General features: G+C 42.2%; 1 protein-coding gene across 1 annotated transcript in view; it reads left to right on the top strand.

The window, feature by feature from the left end:
• The window catches only part of GALNT2 (polypeptide N-acetylgalactosaminyltransferase 2), a 291,717-nt gene extending 274,625 nt beyond the window's left edge, over positions 1 to 17,092 (top strand). Inside the window, exons 15-16 of the mRNA XM_007535130.3 lie at positions 11,691 to 11,810; positions 14,266 to 17,092. Coding sequence (XP_007535192.1) covers positions 11,691 to 11,810; positions 14,266 to 14,421 — 276 coding nt within the window. The 3' untranslated portion in view covers positions 14,422 to 17,092. The remainder of the gene's footprint in view (positions 1 to 11,690; positions 11,811 to 14,265) is intronic.
• Positions 17,093 to 22,486: the final 5,394 nt, after the last annotated feature.

Raw genomic sequence — 22,486 nt, 5'->3', positions numbered from 1 at the left:
TAAAAGTATAAATTCTACCTTCTCCTGTTGTCTGTAAGGATCTGCCTGGCTCCTGCTCACAGCATTTTACAGCTAGCCTCTGGATCAGATGGGATGTCCCAGATCTTTACTGAACCATGGAACTTTCAGCAGCCATAAGTGGGCTCTGCTGCAGTAACAAAGGACACTCTGATTAGCATGGACATCCAGTATCCATTCAGAAGACAAGACTTCTGGGCTGCTGTCCTTGCTCTTCCTCATCATTATCTTCCTGTCATCTCTGTCCTCCCCATGGTGTGTGTTCACTCCCAAAGTATTTGTTCTATGTCTGCAATCTGCATTTATACCTCTAAATGTGCTTATAAGCACATGCCTATGCCCCTACTTAATAGTTTTTGTTTTGTTTTGTTTTTTTATAAAAAGGAAACACTGACAAAACCACAGGATAGAGGGGTACAACTCCACACAATTCCCACCACCAGAACTCTGTATCCCATCCCCTACCCTGATAGCTTTCCTATTCTTTAACCCTCTGGGAGTATGGACCCAAGGTCACTGTGGGATACAAAAGGTGGAAGGTCTGGCCTCTGTAGTTGCTTCCCTGCTGAACATGGGCATTGACAGGTCGATCCATACTTCCAGCCTGCCTCTCTTTCCATAGTAGGGTAGGGCTCTGGGGAAGCGGAGCTCCAGGACACTTAATGGGTTTTTTAACCACAGTCACCATACTACTATGAAAGTTGTTCCCTGCCTTTCAGAGTAATGACAATTTAGATATAAAATATTAACACTTAGTTCAGTTTGATATACACCTTTTCCTAGGTATGTGAAAATTCACCTCCTCCTGTCATCATTGAAAAAGAGAGAGATGGGAGCCAGGCAGTAGCGCAGCAGTTAAGCACATGTGGCGCAAAGCACAAGAACCTGCTTAAGGATCCCGGTTTGAGCCCCCGGCTCCCCACCTGCAGGGGATTTGCTTCACAGGTGGTGAAACAGGTCTGCAGGTGTCAAAAAAAAAAACACACACACACACAAACAAAAAAGAGAGAGATAAGTAAGGCATAAGAAGCTTAGAGGTGGCTATTCCATGTGATAAAAATAGGTGTCTAGAAGGGGGCTGGGTGGTGGTGTATCAGGTTAGGCACACATAATATGAAGTGAAAGGATCCCTGTTTGAGCCCCCAACTCCTTACTTGCAGAGGAATCACTTCACAAGTGGTAAAGCAATTCTGCAGGTGTCTATCTGTCTTTCTCTCCCTCTCTCTATCTACCCCTCCCCTCACAATTTCTCTCTGTCATATTTTAAAAAATTGAAAAGAAATGGCCACAGGAGCAGTGGATTCATAGTGCAGGCACCAAGCCCCAGCATTAAACCCAGAGGCAATAAATAAATAAAATAGGTATTAAATAAAATTGAAAATATGCTTGGCTATGCCACCCTAAATGTGCCTGATTTGATCTGAAAAATATTCAGGGCCTTCTTGGGATGTGCAGTTTTAATAGAAAAAATAAAGTTTAATTGTGTATATCCAGAACCTTCTTTAAGTAGAGTTGTTTTTCTAAAAAGAGGATGTCAGCTTTCATGCAAAGTTGACTGTTCTAAATCATAGCAGGGTATTTCTAGGCAGGCTACTGTCCCCAAATACTTTGACTTTCATCTGTGATGCTATTATCACAGATGTTTCTGATGGCCTGGGCATCCTAAGTTAATAAGTGAGGTGCGGGAGAAGAAAGCAGTCCCCACTGGCTTTTCATCAGTGTCTAGCAGGCTCAGATTTACCCCCAGTACAGCATATGCCTGCACTGCCAGGCTTTCAGGGTCTTACCTCTGTCTTCTGTGTCCTAAGGCACTCCCAAAATTCAGGCTATAGATTACACACAGCCAGCCTCTAGGTGAAGATTATTATTATTATTTTATTATTATTTTGCTTCTAGGGTTATTGCTGGGGCTCAGTGCCTGCACCATGAATCCACTGCTCCTAGGGGCTATTTTTTCCCTTTTGTTGCCCTTGTTGTTTATCATTGTTGTTATTATTGCTGTCATTGCTGTAGTTGTTGTTGGATAGGACAGAGAAAAATGGAGAGAGAGGGGAAGAGAAAGACACCTGTAGACCTGCTAAACTGCCCATGAAGCGGCCCCCCTGCAGGTGGGGAACCAGGGGCTTGAACCATATCCTTATGCTGGTCCTTGCACTTTGCCATGTGCGCTAAACCCCCTGTGCTACTGCCCAGCCCCTGAAGCTTGGCTTGTAAGTGTTTTTCTGTCTTTTTCAGAAGTGAAATTAAATACGGTTTCCTCATACTGATGGTAGAACCAAAGTACAATATACACTCAGGTTGCCGTACTACTGGCAATGCAGGACTGTGTGGTGTTGTCAGCAATTCTTATTCTGGAACAAGTTTGACTCTTATTAAGCCATGCAGGAATGACTTATTCCACATTAAGCATGAAAGTGAGCTGTGAGAGCAATGAGTATAGGAAGGGATTGTTTTCATCTTATTTCTAGCTATAATCATAAGGAAAATACTAAAATGCCTGCAGAAAAGCCAAACTATATGAGGAGGAATACCATAGTGGATCTAATTTTACAAAATCTGAGTTGAAGCTATAAAGGCAGTGCTCCAGGATTTGCTAGCATGACTTTTTTTTCCCCCCCCAGAAAATTGCATCATTCGTATGGGGAGATAGATGTTGCTTAACCTTTGGCCTAGACAGAGGATGTGCTAACCCAGAGTATTCACTGTCCATGTTTTCAGACTCTTTTTATTAACCTTCTAGTTAATCTCACCTCCCTCATTTAATTACCAGCATTCCCCCCAGTCATCCTCCCAGGCACATTTGCAATATTTTGATGATTCAGTGAAACAGGTAGATAGGTCAGTCCTTTATTGCAATGACTCTGTGGGGAAGTGATATTCTAACTCCATAGACTTCTGAAATATAACTTAACAGTTCTGACTCTCTCTAAGGGTTCTTCTGTTGTCCTCAGTATCTCGGGTGCTTGTTTCTGTCCATCCAAGGATCTGTGTTTAACTTGTCCCCCACTTGTCACTGCCTGTGTGCCCATCTCACCTTCTAAGAGAAAAAGGCATGACTCTGTAAAACACCCAGAAGTTAACACACCCAGATGATCACATCCAGAGTTGGTCTCTGAACCCCCAAGTGATCCTTTGTGCATGCTTGGTCGTGGTACATCCTGGCCTGCTGGCACATTGCCAGCATACACCTGTGCCCCATGTAATTTTGTTTTTTCCTCCTCCAGGGTTATTGCTGGGCTCGGTGCCTGCACCATGAATCCACCGCTCCTGGAGGCCATTTTCCCCCCCTTTTGTTGCCCTTGTTGTAGCTTCGTTGTGGTTATTATAATTGCTTGTTGACGCAATTCGTTGTTGGATAGGACAGAGAGAAATGGAGAGAGGAGGGGAAGACAGAGAAGGGGAGAGAAAGATAGACACCTGCAGACCTGCTTCACCGCCTGTGAAGTGACTCCCCTGCAGGTGGGGAGCCGGGGGCTCGAACCGGGATCCTTACGCCGGTTCCTGCGCTTTGCGCCACATGCGCTTAACCCACTGCGCCACCGCCCGACCCCCCCCATGTAATTTTTTTTATAATTTTTTTTTAATTTTATTTATTGATTTTCCCTTTTGTTGCCCTTGTTGCTTATCATTGTTGTTATTATTGCTGTCATTGTTGTTGGATAGGACAGAGAAATGGAGAGAAGAGGGGAAGACAGAGAGGAGGAGAGAAAGATAAGACACCTGCAGACCTGCTTCACTGCCTATGAAGTGACTCTCCCCACTGCCGGGGGCTCGAACCAGTATCCTTATACCAGTCCTTGTGCTTTGCACCAACTGCATTTAACCCACTGCACTATGCCCGACTCCCACCCCATATAATTTTTAACACCACCCACTTTTAAACTGGGGGTGTAACTCAGCAGTAATGTGTATACCTTCCATGTACAAAGCCTGGACTTGATCTTAACACACACAAAAAAAAAATTCATTCAATGGCCTTTAAGTCTAAAGGACATTTTGCTTGTATGATAAATACAGGCATCATCATATTTATGGACCCTTGAGCTTTTCTCATTGTAGCGGGCCACCCAGGCGCAGCTGTTCCTCATTGTGAACAGAAATGACAATGCTGATCAGAGCTCAGTCTACATGAAGCTGACCCTAGTAATCAGCATAGGCTGTTAAGAAAAACAAGACAAGTCTGTATGGTCAGGGTACGGAAATACCTCACTCAGTACCTTACTGTAGGCCTTGGGTTCAAGTTCTTATACCTCATGTGTATACCATGAGTGGCACTGTGGGAATTCCATGGATGGTGAAGTTGTGCTATGATATCACCTTTTTTTCTGTTTCTCTGCTCTTCTCTCTATCTCTCTTCTCTTCTCCTCTCTCTCTCTCTCTCTCTCTCTCTCAAAAATTGGGCCAGGGAAGCTGCTCAGCTGAGATATTACAGATGCAAGAAACCATGTGTTTCTTCCCCACAGACACATAAATATATGGGAACTGGTTGTATACACTGCTACTGAAATTTTTAAAATAGGAAGGGCCACAGAAACATGGTGCTTCATTCTCACTCTTTCGTTTTGTGCTATAGTGAGACTTTTATAGTCCTCACAAAGGGACTTTTTCTTCATCTTCGGTAAAATTGGAGCTACATAACTGCAGTGCCCAATGCTGCATTGGGCCATTGAAAGTAGTAGTATTTATAGGTTAGAAGGACATTGTCATACCTTTCAGAGCCATAGATCTCTGCTTAGTCCACCGCTCCCAATGACTACACACTGAAATTGCCCCAAGAGCTTTCAGAAGATGACTGATACCAGGGCCACTGCCCAGAAAGCCTAATTTAATTAGTCTAGAATCAGAGAGCCCTGGATAATTTGAAAGCACCTGAAGTGATAATTCTAAACAAGTAGTTAAACAATTAAAATATTCCATCAGGAATGGACCCAACAGGAAGTAATAGCAAGGCCCTAAGGTGACATACTGTATTTTACACACACCCCTGAAAATGCCTTTATGGATCTAGTTTAGGCTTGGTGAGATACTTTCTAGATAAGCACTATCCAGCAGTACTTTATCTGGTGATGAGATTTTCCTTGATGTGTACTGTCTAGGACAGTAGCCACAAGTCACATCTGATTAACTACTAGTGCTTCGTTAGTTTTAATTGGCATATGTAGGGACTGGAGGATATCTCAACCAGTAAAATCTGCACTTTGCTATGATTGAGGCTAGGGGTTCAAGTCCTAGAACCAGCACTAGGGGACCTCCACAGACAGCACAGTAGTCTTGTGTATTCCTCCCTTCTCAGTCTTGTCTTCCCCTTTATTTTTCACCCTTCTCTGTGTTTCTCTCAAAAACAAAAACAAAAAAGTAAAATAGGGAGCAGGTTAAGCACAGATGGTGCAAAGCGCAAGGACCAATGGAAGGATCCCAGTTCAAACCCCCAGCTCCCCACCTGCAGGGGAGTCAATTCACAAGTGGTGAAGCAGGTCTGCAATTGTCTATCTTTCTCTTCCCCTCTCTGTCTTCCCCTCCTCTCTACGTTTCTCTCTGTCCTATCCAACGACAACATCAATAACAGCAACAATAATAACTACAACAATAAAACAACAAGGGCAACAAAAGGGAATAAATAAATATTTTAAAAAGTAAAATAAAGATTAAAGTTGGCAAGATAGCTCACTTATTGCACTGCTTTGTCATATTGTAGTCCAGGTTCAAGCCCACCCCCTAGTGCATAGAAAGAAAGCTCAGTGCCATGGTTTCTTGAAGCAGGGAGGGAGAATAAGGAAGGAAGAAAGAGAGAGGAAGAAAGAGTAGAACATTTGGCCCAGAAGCCCAATGTGTACTGTCTGTGTATACATTGAGCCCAATGCATACACCAGATGCATACATCTCATCTGAAATGATAGAAAGTGACACATTTTGTAATAGGGTATTACATAGATGAGGGCCTAGAGGATTGATAGCATGTTCTAATTTATCTAAAATTAGAGCCTGGGTCTCTGGAAAACTAAAGTTGATGGTCTGGTTTCCTGCTTATCTTCAACAGACACACAGAAAGTAGGGGAATTAATGTGGTGCTATTTTAGGAGTAGCATCTCAAAAAAGCACTTTTTAAATATTTATGAACTTTATTTTACAAATTCTAATCATTGAAATGCAACAGATGAACAAAGTAGAAAATTGCTGTTGTTTGCATAACTGAATTAGTTGTTCTGGAATTCACTGTAAAGTCTGTTTTAAAATAATTAAGCATACAATAGCAAGAAGATTGTAGAAACATTTGTGAGCTTTAACTGAATTTCAGCAAACCTTTCAAAAGCAGACTTCCACAATCCACCTAGAACCCTTCTCCATTCAGACTTGTCCCACTATTACTTCCCTCTTAACCATGAATGGAGCACTTGGTGCACTGTAGTGGTCTTGGAGAGGGGTGGGGAATGATAAATATTTCAAAGAAGAAAATTAGAATGGACATACGATTGCTGGAACCTCTTGACCTGTTCCAAGTCATTGCTGGTGCTTTGGAAGCACCCACTATTGGGTGAAAAGTCATATAAGGTTGAATTTCCACCCTTGGGAGCCAGTAGGTAGTTCCCAAAAAATAATTGTGTGGAACTCAGTTGTAGAACTACTGTTGGAGATAGCTAGGGACAGGATCCAGAATCATGATGCTCAAATTTGGGGAGTATTTCATAGAATAAAGCCAAGTATGTTCCTCTGCTCTAGGATTTTTCAGACTTTCATTAATACCCCTTTTCACCAGTGGCTCTGTGACGAAAACTTTCCTAGAAACACGTAATTTCAGGAGTCAGGCAGTATTAAGCGCAGGTAGTGCAAAGTGCAAGGACTGGCATAAGGATCCCGGTTCGAGCCCCTGGCTCCCCACCTGCAGGGTTGTCTCTTCACAGGTGGTGAAGCAGGTCTGCAGGTGTCTATCTTTCTCTCCCCCCCCCTGTCTCCCCCTCCTCTCTTCATTTCTCTCTGTCCTATCCAACAACTAAGATATCAATAAGAAAAAAAAGAAACAGGTAATTTCTTCCAAGGTGACGTAGGTATTAAACAATGAAGCTTCTTTTTTTTTTTTTGGTTTATTGATATTATTATTTATTTATTTATAAAAAGGAAACATTGACAAAACCATAGGATAAGAGGGGTACAACTCCACACAATTCTCACCACCAGTTCTCCATATCCCATCCCCTACCTTGATAGCTTCCCTATTCTTTAACCCTCTGGGAATATGGACCCAAGGTCATTGTGGGATGCAGAAGGTGGAAGGTCTGGCTTCTGTAATTGCTTCCCCTATGAACATGGGTATTGATAGGTCGATCCATACCCTCAACCTGTCTCTCTCTTTCCCTAGTGGGGAAGGGCTCTGGGGAAGTGGAGCTCCAAGGCACATTGGTGGGGTTGTCTGTCCAGGTAATTCTGGTCACATCTTGCTAGCATATGGAACCTGGTGGCTGAGAAGAGAGTTAACATACAAGGATCTAAGTTATTCTCTCGGAACAATGAAGCTTTTTTAATAGATTTGTTCCTACCTGGTGAAATAGCTCATTTGAATAGTGTGCTGCTTTGTCATGTGCATGACCCCCCACAACCACCACATTAAAGGTAGATATGGTACTGTGGTCACTGTCCCATTCATATTTTCTCTCTCTCTCTCTCTCCTTCCTCTCTCATTTTCTCCCTCCCTCCCTCTCTCCACCTTTACCTCTCTCTCTCTTTCTCTCTCCTTTCCTCCCTCCACCCCTTCCCTCTTTTCTCATCTCTATCTAAAATAAAATTTAAAAAAATTATTTTAAAAACATGTATTCCTTCCCTCTGTCCCCTGAAACAATTTCTCTCTGACATTTAATCATGCCTGAAGTTATATAATACATTGGCTTCTGTGTTACATATTCTTTCTGCAAGAGTGAGATTTCTAAGAGCTCAGGCTTACCTGTCTCCTCCTTATACCCAATCCCATGAGAGCTCTTAGGCTCTTTCAGGGGTGCTATGGATAGTCATTGAGCAGTTGCATAAATGTCTGCATGGGAAAATGAATGCATGTGTTACAGCAACTTTCTTGGGCATATAGGAAAAAGAAACATGGAGTTGGGGATAAGTAAGGTATCCTGTGGATTCTGAATTGGAAGAGGCCTCACTGATTCTAGATCCTCAGGGCTCACATTTTTAAAAAATATTTATTTATTCATTCCCTTTTGTTGCCCTTTTTTTATTGTTGTAGTTGTTATTGTTATTGATGTCATCATTGTTGGATAGAACAGAGAGAAATGGAGAGAGGAAGGGAAGACAGGGAGGGGGAGAGAAAGATAGACACCTGCAGACCTGCTTCACTCCCCATGAAGCGACTCCTCTGCAGGTGGGGAGCCGGGGGCTCGAACCAGGATTCTTGTACTGGTCCTTGCGCTTAACGCCACCTGCGCTTAACCTGTGCTACCGTCCGACTCCCAGGGCTCACATTTTTATCCATTTAAAAGATCCAAGTTAGAACTCCCAAGTGAAGGTCAGAAATCTTACTTCCCTGTCCCTACCCAAAGCAGGTTTCCCTTCTGACTTTAGCCACACTCATTCATCTTCTTTGCTCTTTAATTCCCTGTTTTTTCAGATTGTCCTATTTAATTTTTGAAATAAGTAGATATATTCTCCACTCTTTTATCCCGTAAGAAGTGTGTGTGTGTGTGTGTGTGTGTGTATGTGTGTGTTTTGTGTGTTTGTGTCAGGCAAATTAGCAAACTCTGTTTACTTTTTTTTTTTTCTTTCTTGGGAAGGTGAGTAGGTACTTTTTCTCTGTGTGTTGACCATGTGAATGATTTTTGTGAAGAATATAAAATGTTCAGGTTTTTTTTTGTTTGTTTGTTTTTTGCCTCCTGGGTTATTGCTGGGGCTCGGTGCCTGCACTATTGCTCCTGGAGGCCATTTTTTCCCACTTTGTTGCCCTTGTTGTTGTCATTATTATTGTTGTTGTCATTGCTGTTGTTGTTGTTGGATAGGACAGAGAGAAATTGAGAAAGGAGGAGAGAAAGACAGATACCTGCAGACCTGCTTAACCACTTGTGAAGTGACCCCCCTGCCAGTGGGGAGCCAGGGGTTCGAACCAGGATCCTTAATGCTGGTCCTTGCACTTTGCTCCATGTGCGCTTAACCTGCTGTGCTACAGCCTGACCCCCAAAATGTTCAACTTTCTATTACTGCTTGCCCCACACCCCTCCTTTTTCAGCACTTTTCAGACCTTCATTATAAAGTAGTTTATTAATAATTCATTAACTGTGTATTGTTCACAAAACCTTTATCCTGATTACTGACCATGTTCTGCTCTTTATGATATAGTATGTCTTAAATTTCCTTTTTTATCTATGTGGTTGTGTCTTATGACCTTTCTAAACACACACATAAACCTTATAAGTGAAGTGTTTCCAAAAATTCATCATAGAATTGTAATTTGCAATTAAATAATTCATTTGGTTAGGTTCATTTAAGATAAACCTGTTTGGAAAGAGCTGCAGTCTTGAAGGGTGAGGATGAACTTGCCAGGAAAAAAGTCAGAGAAGCATTTTTTGAGAAAAAAAGTAATGCAAATGCCTTGAAGTAGCGACGAACTTGGTAGACGGGAAGAGAGTCTAGTGTGATTTGAACAGAGAAATGAAGATTAAGTTAGAAGAGGTCATTGGTGGTTCCTAAAGGTCATTGTAGGACAACATATGAATTAAGATGCATATTAAAAGTATAGATTGCATTTGAGAGTTGAAGAAAAAGGACAGATTCACTCCTAGAATTTTGGCTTGACTGGATTATTTTATGGCTATGGCATTTTACTGCTTTGAGGACTTCATTGTTCTTGGGGGCTTTTTTTTTTTTTCACCAGAAACAGAAGTCACAGCAACATTCTGGTATGTGCAGCACCCAGGATGGAACCAGGATCTTAGAGATGCAAATCAGTTGCTTCACCAGTTGAGCTATTCTCCCAGCCACAAAAATGTATAGTCTTAAAAACTGCAGTAATGATGGGTGCTAGAACCAAGCTCCAGTGTTCTTTAAAATTTAGAACACATAATAGTCTGGCCATTTTATTTATTTATTTTTAAACAAAAACCAACCAAGCTAACAAAAAACCATCTGTGGAGCTAGAAGTAGACTTTTACATCTTGTGTGACATGCATATGCTAATGTGATAGTGGGGGAGAAAAGAGGGCTTAAGGAAATGTAACTATTTCACAATCCTGTATGAGCTCACCTGACATATGAGCTATTATTCACTATTCCTTTCTAGGGAGGCCCAGCTCTATATGATTTCTCATTTTCTACTTTTCCAATAAAGCCATTCTTTTTTTTCCCCCCTTTATTTGAGGATTAATGTTTTACATTCAACAGTAAATACAGTAGTTTGTACATGCGTAACATTTCTCAGTTTTCCACATAACAGTACAACCCCCTCTCCTCTGTCATGCTTTTCCAGGACCTCCCTCCTCCACCCACCCCAGATCTGTGTACTTTTCTATAAGGAAGAGATAATAAGATAATAGTTGTCTTTCATGGGGCTATTGTATAAAGGGCTCCCAACAAATGTTAGGTATGTGGTATGTATATATTAATGTGTAGATTTATTCCTAGGGATATCCCAGAACTTCGTGTTAGTATATCAACTTAGTGCTCAATTTGGAGGCTACACATTATATTTTTGCTTAAATTTGCCACATGCCATAAATCCCACACATTACAATCCACATGTGTATGTACTATTTCCAGCCTACACTTGCAAAATGTAGCAGAGAATCATTCTAAAGTAATATGAGAGGGGCTAGTGGTAGTGCAGTGGGTTAAGCGCACATAACACAAAGGACCGGCGTAAGGATCCCAGTTCAAGCCCCCAGCTCCCCACCTGCAAGGGGGGGTCACTTCACAAGCAGTGAAGCAGGTCTGCAGGTGTCTTATCTTTCTCTCCCCATCTCGATTTCTCTCTGTCCTAGCCAACAATAATAATAGCAAGAAGTGCAACAAAAGGGAAAAAGTGGCCTCCAGGAGCAGTGGATTTGTAGTGCAGGCACTGAGCCCTGGAGGCAAAAAAAAAAAAAAAAAGTTTTCCCCTTTATTTGAGGATTAATGTTTTACATTCGACAGTAAATACAGTAGAATGTAAAGGTGGAACTGTTGACCCTGAACTGTTCATGTTGTAAGTAAACACAGTTCACCTTTAGGGATAGAAAATGTGATTCTCCCACGTGTGCAACCTAGTTTTGAGCCTGGCCCCCCCTGGTGCCGTGGTGTGTGTGTGTGTGTGTGTTTCTCTACTTTCTCTGTCTCTCTTCTGAAAAGGAAAAAGATAAAATAAAAAAGGGAGGGAGGGAGGAAATATCACTATTTGTATCTTGGGGCCAAAATATTTTAATGCAGTTCATCTTTGGTTCTACAAATACTTTTCCATTAATCGGATCAGTTTTGAACTCCTGCTCCCAATCTTCCCCAATTGTTATTAGGAAAAAGGTAATCTGGTGTGGGGGCAATGGAGGAAGGAGAATGTAAAAACAAAGTAATTGGTTGGCTCAGAGTTGGTTCTGAAATACTGGACCTCAGTTCCCAGAATGACCCATTTCTACTTTAGGGTGACCCTTTTTCAACTTCTTTTATCTTTACACAGCACTGTATGTGGCATACTTCTGACCTCCAGTTTTATGTTTCAGGAATGGGCATTGACAAAGGAGAAGTCAGTGAAGCACATGGACTTATGCCTGACTGTGGTGGACCGGGCACCTGGATCACTTATAAAGCTGCAGGGCTGCCGAGAAAATGACAGCAGACAGGTACAGTCTTTGAGCATCTAAGGATGCCCATGTCTCCTGAGCTCCATTTAAATTCTTCTCTCATTTCTGTATCCCCCATATGCTATGGAATCTCTAGTATGTATTAGGCACTCAGTAAATTCTGGTTTGGCTGAGATCATGAGATTTGTGAGAAGCATAGGCCTGACTGCAAAGACTGGACTATCTCCCACAGCATCCAGCTCTGGGTGGTTTTCTTTCTCTTCTCTACTTTCTGTGGATTGCTTCATACCTCCTGGGTTGTCTTTGCATAGTCTCTTGACTGGGCTTCTTTTACTTGATCCTCCCCCTCTAACTTAACTAAAAAGACAGGGGCCATATTTTGTGCTATCTCTTCAACTCCCTTGGAAGTTTGAAAGGACCTGCTAGGAGCTGGACATCATGAGGTGGTGGTGGGTGGGGTGTGGCAGGGTGATCAAGTAATGTGCTCTTCATGGTGTGGTGCAAGGTAATCCTTTTTCTGAAAGGATTTTTTTTTGTAGCAGCCTTAATTCCCAGGTACCCTAGAATTATTTGGTAATGTCAGAGAACATCAGAGACATGGGGATGCTGATGCCTTATAAATATCTGTCTGAGTGCTAGGCTTTAGTAGCTGGAGCCCTGTAAGTTCCCATCTCTTCACACCCCTACATGTGATAGCAAATCTCAGACCCAGGAGCAAAGAGGGACCACAACAAATTATAGTGCCTTGTAACCAACAGCTTCTCTGTAGAACCCAAACCAAAGGGCAGACCACACAGACATACAGTAGCCCACACACTATGCTGAAAACATGACTAGGCTCAAACTCAACACTCAGCTAGAGCCATGCTGCAGGTATTTCTTTCTCTCCCTCTCTGTCTATGCCCCCCCCCAAAAAAAAAAGCCTCTCTCTGTCAAAAAAAGAAACAAAAGTAAAAAATAGCCATTGTAAGCAATTGATTTGTCATGCAGGCACCAAGCCCCAATAAGAACCCTGGTGGCAATTGGAGTTAAAAAAAAAAAAAGGCTCTGGTTGCCTTAGCAGGGTCAGACCAAGTGATTAGTGGGCATTATGTGTCCCATGGGTCATATATTCCTCACCTCTGCTTTAGAAGCTCATATCAGGAAATGGAAAAGACCTGCAAGCATTTTCTGAATATGGGGAGTGTGTAAGTGAAAATCTGTTTGATTGTGAACACCAAGACTTAGCCTGTTAGAGAGCAGTATGGGAAGCTGTTTGAGTAGGGCCTCTATATCTCATAAATCTGCCCCACCCTACCATAGCCCTCTCATAGCAATGAGTTCAGTTTTACTGGCTTTCTTCCAGAGATGGGGTAGGGGAGGGTTTCAGACTCATCATTTAACAAATGCTTTGATACATGACAGGCAGAGCCCTTCCAGAGAGCAAAATGAGATTCCATTATGCTATACCCCACCCCTCTTCTCAATTTTTCTTTGTCCTATCAGATATAAGAAAAATAAAATAAATTAAAAAAAACTAACTAGAGTCACAGACTACATTAATTAATAAAGGATTTAGGAGAGAAATTTGTTACATTTTCTTTTTAAGAACAAACAGATTTAAGTGAGGGTAGATAGCATAATGGTTATGCAAGGAGACTCCAAAGTCCCAGGTTCAATCCCCTGTACTACCACCATAAGCCAGAGTTGAGCAGTGCTGTAGTAATAAAAATAAAAAAAGATTTTGCATAGGGATAAACAATAAAGTAAGAGGTTTATGAGAGGGTGGTTCAGGATTTATCAGTATCACTTGCTCCTAGTCCATCCAGGAGCTCACACATCAGAATAGAAGATATAACACAGAAGAAATGTGTTTCTTGACATGATGAGCTCATTACACAAGCATCTTCTTCCCTTCCCCTTTTCTATATTTTTCCTTTTCCCCTTTCCTCTTTTACCATTCCCTTTTCCCCATATCCCCTATTCTCTTTCCTCTTTCCCCTATTTCCCTTCTGTTTCCACTCTTCTGGTCAGGCTTCCAGGCAGTGTTGCTTCCCAATAGCCAAGGCAAGGAATGTGGCCTTGTTGAGCTGGGTCAGCTTTGAAGAGAAATGTAACCAGATGAGCCATACTGTGAATTAATGTTGTCTCCTTACAAAAAATTATGTAATCCTTATGATGATAACTGATGTGGGGCAAATCCTCTGAGCACTAGAGCTTGAATAGGGAGACACTCAGGAGGGGGCAATGATAGGACATAGACATAGTCTTGCATAGGACCCAGAGAGGAGGATTTAAGTTGTAAACCAAGGCAGAGAACACATTTCTTTTCTGGACCCTCAACTGTAGCTGTGACTGGCTTGTCTTTGGTTGTTACTACCTCTTACTTTTATGATCACAGACCCCCACATACACACATCATTTGTTTTAATACATCAACAAAACTTTGAAACCATATTTTATTTATATTCATATTATAAGGTATAGGTTCATATTTTATACCTGTCTCTTACAGAAATGGGAACAGATCGAAGGCAATTCCAAGCTGCGACATGTAGGCAGCAATCTCTGCCTGGACAGCCGTACAGCCAAGGCTGGGGGCCTCAGCGTAGAGGTTTGCAGCCCTACCCTGTCTCAGCAATGGAAGTTCTCACTGAACCTGCAGCAGTAGGAGAGCCAGGAGACCAGGCCATCCTTCTGCACCATCCAGCTGAGTTTGATGATCATGTACTTGATTATGTTTCTTAAACTTTCCACAGAACTATATACCTCAGTATTCCATCGTGGTCTGAAAATCAGAGAACTTCAGCAAAACAAGGGGGATTGAACAGACCCAACAGAGGCAAGAGAAGAGAACTGTTCTCATCTCACAGGACACAGCCAGGCCCTTTTCCAGGGCATACGATGCCCCACCTCTTCCCAGCTTCTGCTGAGCAACATCCCTAGCCACAGAGGCAAAGGAGCAGTAGAAAGTTGGCCTGAGCTCATACAAGGTGAAGGAAGGATGGGATGTATTTGCTCCATTATAGCAAGGAGAACTCTTTGGAATTCTCCACTTTTGATCCCATCAAAATCTCAGTATGGTATGGTTTCCACAGAATTGAATCACATCACTTTGTTTGCTGGTTTATATTATACCCACCACATCCACCACTCCTATGTTCCCAGTTGTCTTCCTAGCTCAGAGTCGTGTATCCTTTCCCCCCATCCCGCCCCACCCCATGATGTTCTTGCTATATTTGAATATGAACTTTTCTATGGCGGGACAGTAAATATAAATATATATAAAGAAAGAATGTATGGGCAGTTCCCTATAGTTTCTATAGGTAATCTTCATCATGTAAATTCTCCACAGAGCAGTTCACAGCATGAAGAGGAAGGACTGGAGTCCTGTGGGGCCAGAGTCTTCTGGAGGGAGGAAATGGTCTCCTTTGTCCCCTGGAGGCTTATCCATGAGTAGGTGCTACTATGGCTAACTGAGATCTCTCCTGCATCTGGCCCTAGAGCTAGCAATGTCTAGAGTCCCTAGATCTCCAGCTTTTGGCCATGGCCTCTCTGTTCAGCTTCATCTTGGGAGTGACTGCTATGTGCAGAAATCCGCTTTGTGTGCTTTTGATATCCATAAACCTAGATGTGCTACTTATTTGACAGATATTATTTTGAGTCTGTTTAAATTTAATTTCTTTTCTCTAAGGAAAAAGAAAACTAATCTAACAGCACCCAATGACAGTAGGAAGCTGGCAGGCTTGCACTTGATAATTCTGGTGCACTAGCAGTACTGTCAAGGTACCCTAGTCCCTGGAACTGGCCTGCCACTCTCCCCTCATACCACCCCACAGGTCCAGGTGACTACCTCAGGAGCTTTGTGTCAAGAATTAGTAAAGCTGGAAACCAAACACCTTGGTTATTGACGTTGGGTATTTAGGGCACAAAGCAGGAGCCTTGTGGTTAGGAAGCAGATGTCAGCATAAACCATGAGACAGTGATAAACTAAGTCATAGCAGGAAGAGATGCTTGGGTTCCTTGTCTCAAGAACTCAAAACATCCTTGTCAAATTCTCCCTGCATTTGCAGTGTCCCCATTTGCAGTAACAAACCAATGATTCCTTAATTAATTTTGTAATTGCTGCCCCCCTTCTTTCTACACTGACCTTTCTAGAACAGCCCCCAAGAGGCTAAATGTGTCCAATATCCCAAGAGTTGCTGTGTGGTGGGACATGCTTCATAGATGTGCATCTTTAAGGCCTTTTTTGGAAGGACTGGAGACTCCAGAGTGAGAAGTTGCCCCAGAAGGTTCTTTTAGTTTGATTGTTTATATGCTACTCTGATTTATTTTAGACAAGTAAACATTGTTGACTTCTCTTCCTCTACTACAAAAGGCCCACCTGTGGTTACTATATGACAGTGGGCTTGGGTGTGGAGACCTACCTGACTGGATGATTCTGTCCTGTCTTTCTCTTTCTGCCCCCACCCCCCCACCCCCCATTAAGCATACAAGTATATTTTAGTGGACAGAGAAACCATAACTGGATTAACTCTGCACACTTACATCTTTAGTCTTAAAAGTACAAGTGGGTTCTTAGAAAAAGCTCTAAGGACTTGTGCAAGGCTGTTGAATGGGGATGGGTGAGAGTGTGAAATAGTGGACAGACTGTGTCACTGTGTGGTATACTTGACCAGAGGATCTGGATCCCCTTATTAGACTTTTCCACCTGTGAAATAATGCTACTGTTAGGGGAAAAAATAATTCTCTTGATGAAAAATAAAACTATCTTTGATATAAAACACATCACAATCCAGTTCTTGATAAAATCTCTTGATGAAATCTTTCCCTGTACACATAAGTCCTGCCAGCCTTTGTACCCCTGGGACAGGTTCATTCAGTCTCTTGGGAAGCCCTGCCCATCCCTAAGCTGATGAGAGCAGTGACCTTGAATGAGCAAAGATGGGCTATGAGGGCTCCCTCAAGGTGAGCTATGTTTATGTTTACATGACACAGTGTGCCAAAGTGACTTACTATGGCTGCATTATTTTTTAGTCATCAGGACTACTCTACCCCCCCACTCCTGTTTCTACAAATAAAGATTCTTTCCTAAAAGCCGTTTGAGCAAAGTGTGCAAAGTTAGTTGTCTTCTGTGTGATGGTCTTCCTTACGTCTTCATAAAAGCTACAGTAATGGTATCTGTGAGTATGTTTTGCAAATTCAAAATATAGTTTGGTACTTTTTTCCAGTTGATTTTTAAAAGAACTGCTGTACAGGGCTTGTACATTTTCCATTTTATAGATGGAAACCATCCTTGAAAAAATGTTTAACTTAAATAAAAAGAAGATACTTTATAGATACTGTTGTCTGGTGACAGCTGCAGTCATTCTTGGTCTTTATAGGATACATGTAGCTGGTGTTTGAGAGCTGTAATTATTGTCTGTCTTCTTTGGGGCCCTATTCAATTACTATTTCTTATCACAGTTTTTAAATGCATTCACCTTTTACTGCTGTGTCCTTTGTTGTTTATTCTTATTTGTAATAATGATCATTATCATTTATGGAGTGTTTGCGACATGTGAGCACTGAGCCAAGTCCTTAAATACATTTTCACTGACTCCTGTAACATTATGGGCTGTATGTTTTAGCTGGCTAGGTGAGCTGGTACATTAAGTCTTATTGAGGCTAGTCTATTCAAGGTCACCTAGAGTCAGCAATAGGCACTCAGACCCTGATTCTTTACTCTGAGCTGGGGAAAGATTGCAGTGGGAGAGACAAATAATTTCAGTTTTTGAAGTAGTAATCTGTGTACTTGCTCATTAATTACCTGGGTGCTCTCCAATTCCACCAGAAGCAGGCTGGGGTTCCTCCCTTTAAACCCTGGCATTTAGAAATACTTGCCTTTGAATAACACCACAAGTGTGTCAGGGATACACAGTACTAACTAGTTCTTTGTTTAGAGGTTTAGATTTAGATTAGGGGTTAGGAAGGCACTGAAAAACTGATCCTCCAGGAGGTTCATATACACCTCCTTTTTTCTGTCATTTGATCCAACCAAGAAGTTGGCTCTGTTGACATATGAGAGGGGGGAAAAAGCTGTTAGCATTATTTCTACAATGTCCACCTAAATTTTTGAACATTATAGTTAACACCTGTAATCTGAAACCATTTCTAAGTCTCAGTGGTCTTTTGTCGTTTATTGAAAATGTATATGGGAGAGAATCCTCAGTGGTAATCCAGGAAATTGCCGAGGGCTTGAGCTTGCATTGACCCTGAATCTGGGATTTAACCCTGCTTCTACGGGGTGGGAAATAGTTCCTTGTATGAGCCAAACTCCCAGAAACTCAGTCACTGAACTTACATTTATATTGAAAAATAACTGCTGCTAAGTTCCCAGAGCAAGTGGGCAAGCTGATCTACTGCAGGGAAGCTGCATGCTCCTCAGAAAGCTCTCCCACTAGTTGAATCCATGGCACTTGGCCTAAGGGGCCTGGAATTTCACTCTATAAAACAAATGGGAAGTAAATTGGGCAGAAAAGTGCCCACTAAGCAGAATAAAGGAATGCAAGTATTTTATTTGTTTATTTATTTATTATCAAAGTACTGCTCAGCTCTGGTTTATGGTAGTAATGGGGGGCATTGAACCAGAGGCCTTGGAGCCTCAGCCATGAGAGTATCTTTGCATAACCATTATGCTACTTCTCCCACCAAAGAATGCAAAGATTTTACTTCATTGTGAAAGATTTTACCTCATTGTGACTCTTCTTCCTGTACCTGGAATGTTTGAGCATCTGAGCCATGGCTACAGAACGGGAAGGTGTCAAACTTGAGGACAGACTGCACAAGTTAGTTGAATACACCACTGCTGTACACCATGCAGGAGTTCAGGAGTCAGAAGCAAGGTTTGAGGTGGGGAAGGAGGGGCAAAATAGCAGCAGATCCCCAGGATAGCTCCCTGTAGCTAGTTGATACTTCAAAAAGACCTCAAAGTCTGGAATACACCCTTGCAAATCAACACTAGTCTTCACAACCTTCAAAGACATTATCACCATCATTGCAACTAGAAATATATGAAAAAAAAGAAAAGGCACATGAGAAGTGTCAAACCTGTAAGTACATATTCTAGATGTTAAATTGGGGCTCTCCTCAGATTAGTTCTGCCTCCCACCAATTCCCAACTATTGGTATGCTTCTAGATTCTGCTTGTGAAGCCTTCTGATTTTATCATCACAATGGGTTCGTTTGTGTTGCTTACTCTGTGTTCTGTTTGCACGTCCACTGTTGGCTGGGCACCCCCTGCCTCCGGAATATTGGTTTGGTCTTCCCCCACCTGCTTCTGGGACATAAGGTTTAGTCATCCCTGGTTCGCACTTCTTTCTTCTCCCCGCCCCCTATCGTACATATTTCCTTTGTTCCTGACTCTTCCGCCAGAGGAGAGAGATGGAGGACAGAATTGGGTTGTGATTAGATTAGATTAGATTAGTTTTTTGAACCGCATCCCTGCTCGTCAATAAAGAGATACTGCTTCAAAGCTCAGCCATGAGTCTCTGGTCGTCTCTGTCCCCCGCCTGCGAAGCCAGCCCGGCAAAAACGACAAAATGGCGCCTGAATAGGGACTAACACCAACGTTGGACCTCACCCGCCCATCCACCAGATAAGTAAAGCTGTTTGTCTACCTGTCCACTATGGGCTGCAGTTGGCGAGGCGGGTGCGGCACACGGTCCTGCCACTCTCTCGCTCTCTGCATCTTTCAGCGTCTCTGCTGGAGCCGCTGCCTGACCCACAGGCTACAGAGTCCATGAGAATGAGGGTCCTGCCGCCTCCATGGAGTCACTCTGGGCCACACCCAACCAGATGTTCATAGAGTGCAAACATCCAAGGAATGAACTCACATTGGATAGGGCTTCAAAAGTCTTCTGCTGGGAGTCGGGCTTGTAGCATAGCGGGTTAAGCGCAGGTGGCGCAAAGCACAAGGACCGGCATAAGGATCCCGGTTCGAACCCCAGCTCCCCACCTGCAGGGGAGTCGCTTCACAGGCTGTGAAGCAGGTCTGCAGGTGTCTATCTTTCTCTCCTCATCTCTGTCTTCCCCTCCTCTCTCCATTTCTCTCTGTCCTATCCAACAACGACAACAACAATAATAACTACAACAATAAAACAACAAGGGCAACAAAAGGGAATAAATAAATTTTTTTTTTTTTTAAAAGTCTTCTGCTATGGTAAGGTCCCCAACACCCCAGCTTTTCCAACATTCCTAACCCATTAAAGCATCAGTTGACAAATGTGAACAGACTATCAATTTAAAAATGAGAATTAGCATTGTTTTGAGTGTCTGGCCAGAAACTATGTTTGATAATCTATGAATGGTGCCATACAGCTCCCCTTTCAACAAATTAATATTGGTGTTTAGAGAGATTAAGAATCAGCAGAATAATCAGTTAAGACCACAATTCTCAGAGTTCAAAGTCTTTCTTTGTATGACACTTATAATTTCAAGAACTTTCTGTAAGCTTAGAAACAAAAATAGGTCAATAGGCAACTCAGTTTACCTTAAAATGTGTGAGACCCTGGCTTCAATCCCTAGCACTACACAGGAGCAGTATGGAGAGTACTAAGCAACTATATGTTCCTAACCTGGGATTTTGGATCCTCGGGCATGAGAGTGTTTGCATAGTCATTATGATATCTACCCCCACCCCTCAGATACTACATTCAACCTTTTGATGGGGTCTCCAGTTTTACAGAGTTGCTTCATTGTTTTTTTTTTCATTTTTAAGATTTTATTAGTGATTTAATATATATTTACAAAATTACATGTCAACAGGGGTATAATTCCATACCGTTCCCACCACCAGAGTTCTGAATCCCCAATCCCTTTATTGTAAGATACTGCAGTTCTCTTAAGGTTGCAGACATGGGTTAATAATTATTATTTCTGTAATTATGTGTCTATATTTGTATATAATTGCCCTCTATCCCCTTAAGGTCCTGTCTTCCTTTCCTAGCTACACATATAACCCTATTATTACATCCAAATGTCCTTTTTTATTGAAAATTTTTTATTTGTTTGTTGGATAGAGACAGCCAGAAATAGAGAGTATGGGGGAGCTAGAAAGGAAGAGAGACACCAGCACCCCTGCTTCCCCACTTGTGAAGCTTTCCCCCTGCAGGTGGGGGTCAGGAGCTCAAACCTGGGTCCTTGTGCATTGTAACATGAGCATTCAACCAGGTGCACTACCACCCACCCCTGATGTTCTTTTTTTTTTTTTTTCCTCCTCTCTTTCTAGGTCCTGACGGAGCTGGAGTTCAGAGCCCTTTTATCCTCTTCCTCCTATCTCTTCTCCCACACTGGGAATATGGACTAAAATTCTTTATGGGGTACAGAAAGTGGGAGTTCTGCCTTCTAAAATTGCCTCTCCTCTGGACATGGGCATTGGCAGGTGGATCCATACCCCCAACCTATTTCTATCTTTCCCTAGTGGGGTACACCTAAATAAATTCTTAAACTCTATCTGCTTACACATTTATTGTGCTGGTTATTGTAGCCAGCTGTTGGTGCTATTGTTATAATCTCTAGAATTTTCTTTATTTATATATATATCTTAGTGGAGGGGTGGACGTTGGGTTTGGACTTTCTGTTTTTTGACATGTCCTTGCCTGAATATCAAAAGGCTAAAACCCCTGAATCAGATTCCCTTCTCATTCCTCTGGCACTGGAAGCTACCTTCACTACTTGCTACAAAATGGCTCTGCGCTGTTCCATATTGTTGTTAAAATTCGGATGCTCTAGCTGGCCGGGCTAGCTTCATGGGCAGGTAACAGACGACTAGAGACATACGGCTGGGCAGGGAAGCTGAATTTCTTTATTCAGGAACAACGATTCATAAACTAACCCAAACTAATCACCAAACAGAACTCTGTTGCCTCTTTCCCCCACGACGGCGCCAAGCACTCTCGAATTCTGCAACTCTGGAACTCTGGAACCCTCTCGGGGTTCCTTGGGGCGGGGCCAAGCGGGCCCGTGAAACTAGCAGGACTGATCCAAATTTTCTTGGCAGGGGGAGAGCTAGAACAACCCAATGTAAAGCATACAACAATTCCCCCTTTTCTTTTTAACTAAATGACTACAGTATCAAGGGTGTGGGGTGAACAGAAACCTATATCGTACAGGCATTTTTTAAAAAAAAAGAAACTGGCACAAACATGGAGAAACATGTAAGCAAGTAACAAGAACCAGTGTACTGCTGCCAAGGGAAGGCCTGAGGGGCCCATGTTTTGCCTCTGTGGGCAAAACTTTATCAGCTTAAAAAAAAACATTTCTTGCCTCTGGGTGGCGTACTTGACTCGACAGGCATTTGCATGAGGGTGGGGAACGGTCTAGAGTCCCAAAGGCAGCTGGCTGCAATACTTACTATGAAACAAAACTTATTAGCATAACCATAGCGCAATCTAACATTTCTAATAGAGAAGGAATTTGAGACTTTTACATATCAACAACATCTTTTTAACTTTTTGTTACACCCATTCAAGATGGAGACACACCCTAGGTGTGTGCAGGAAAGGAAACCTCAGGCATGAGAATAATTAGCATAGCCATTGTGCGATCTACCATTTCTAATAGAGAAGGTATCAACAAGTCTATTTAACCTTTTGTTTAGACCAACTTAGTTAAAATATATTGATTGTTAACTAATTTTTACCTCAGACTTTAAATGTAAGTTAATTTTATCTTTATGAGAATTACGTTGAAAACCT

This window comes from Erinaceus europaeus, chromosome 6 (assembly GCF_950295315.1).
Source record: "Erinaceus europaeus chromosome 6, mEriEur2.1, whole genome shotgun sequence".
Lineage (NCBI taxonomy): Eukaryota > Metazoa > Chordata > Mammalia > Eulipotyphla > Erinaceidae > Erinaceus > Erinaceus europaeus.
This window is presented reverse-complemented; position numbering and strand designations above follow the sequence as displayed.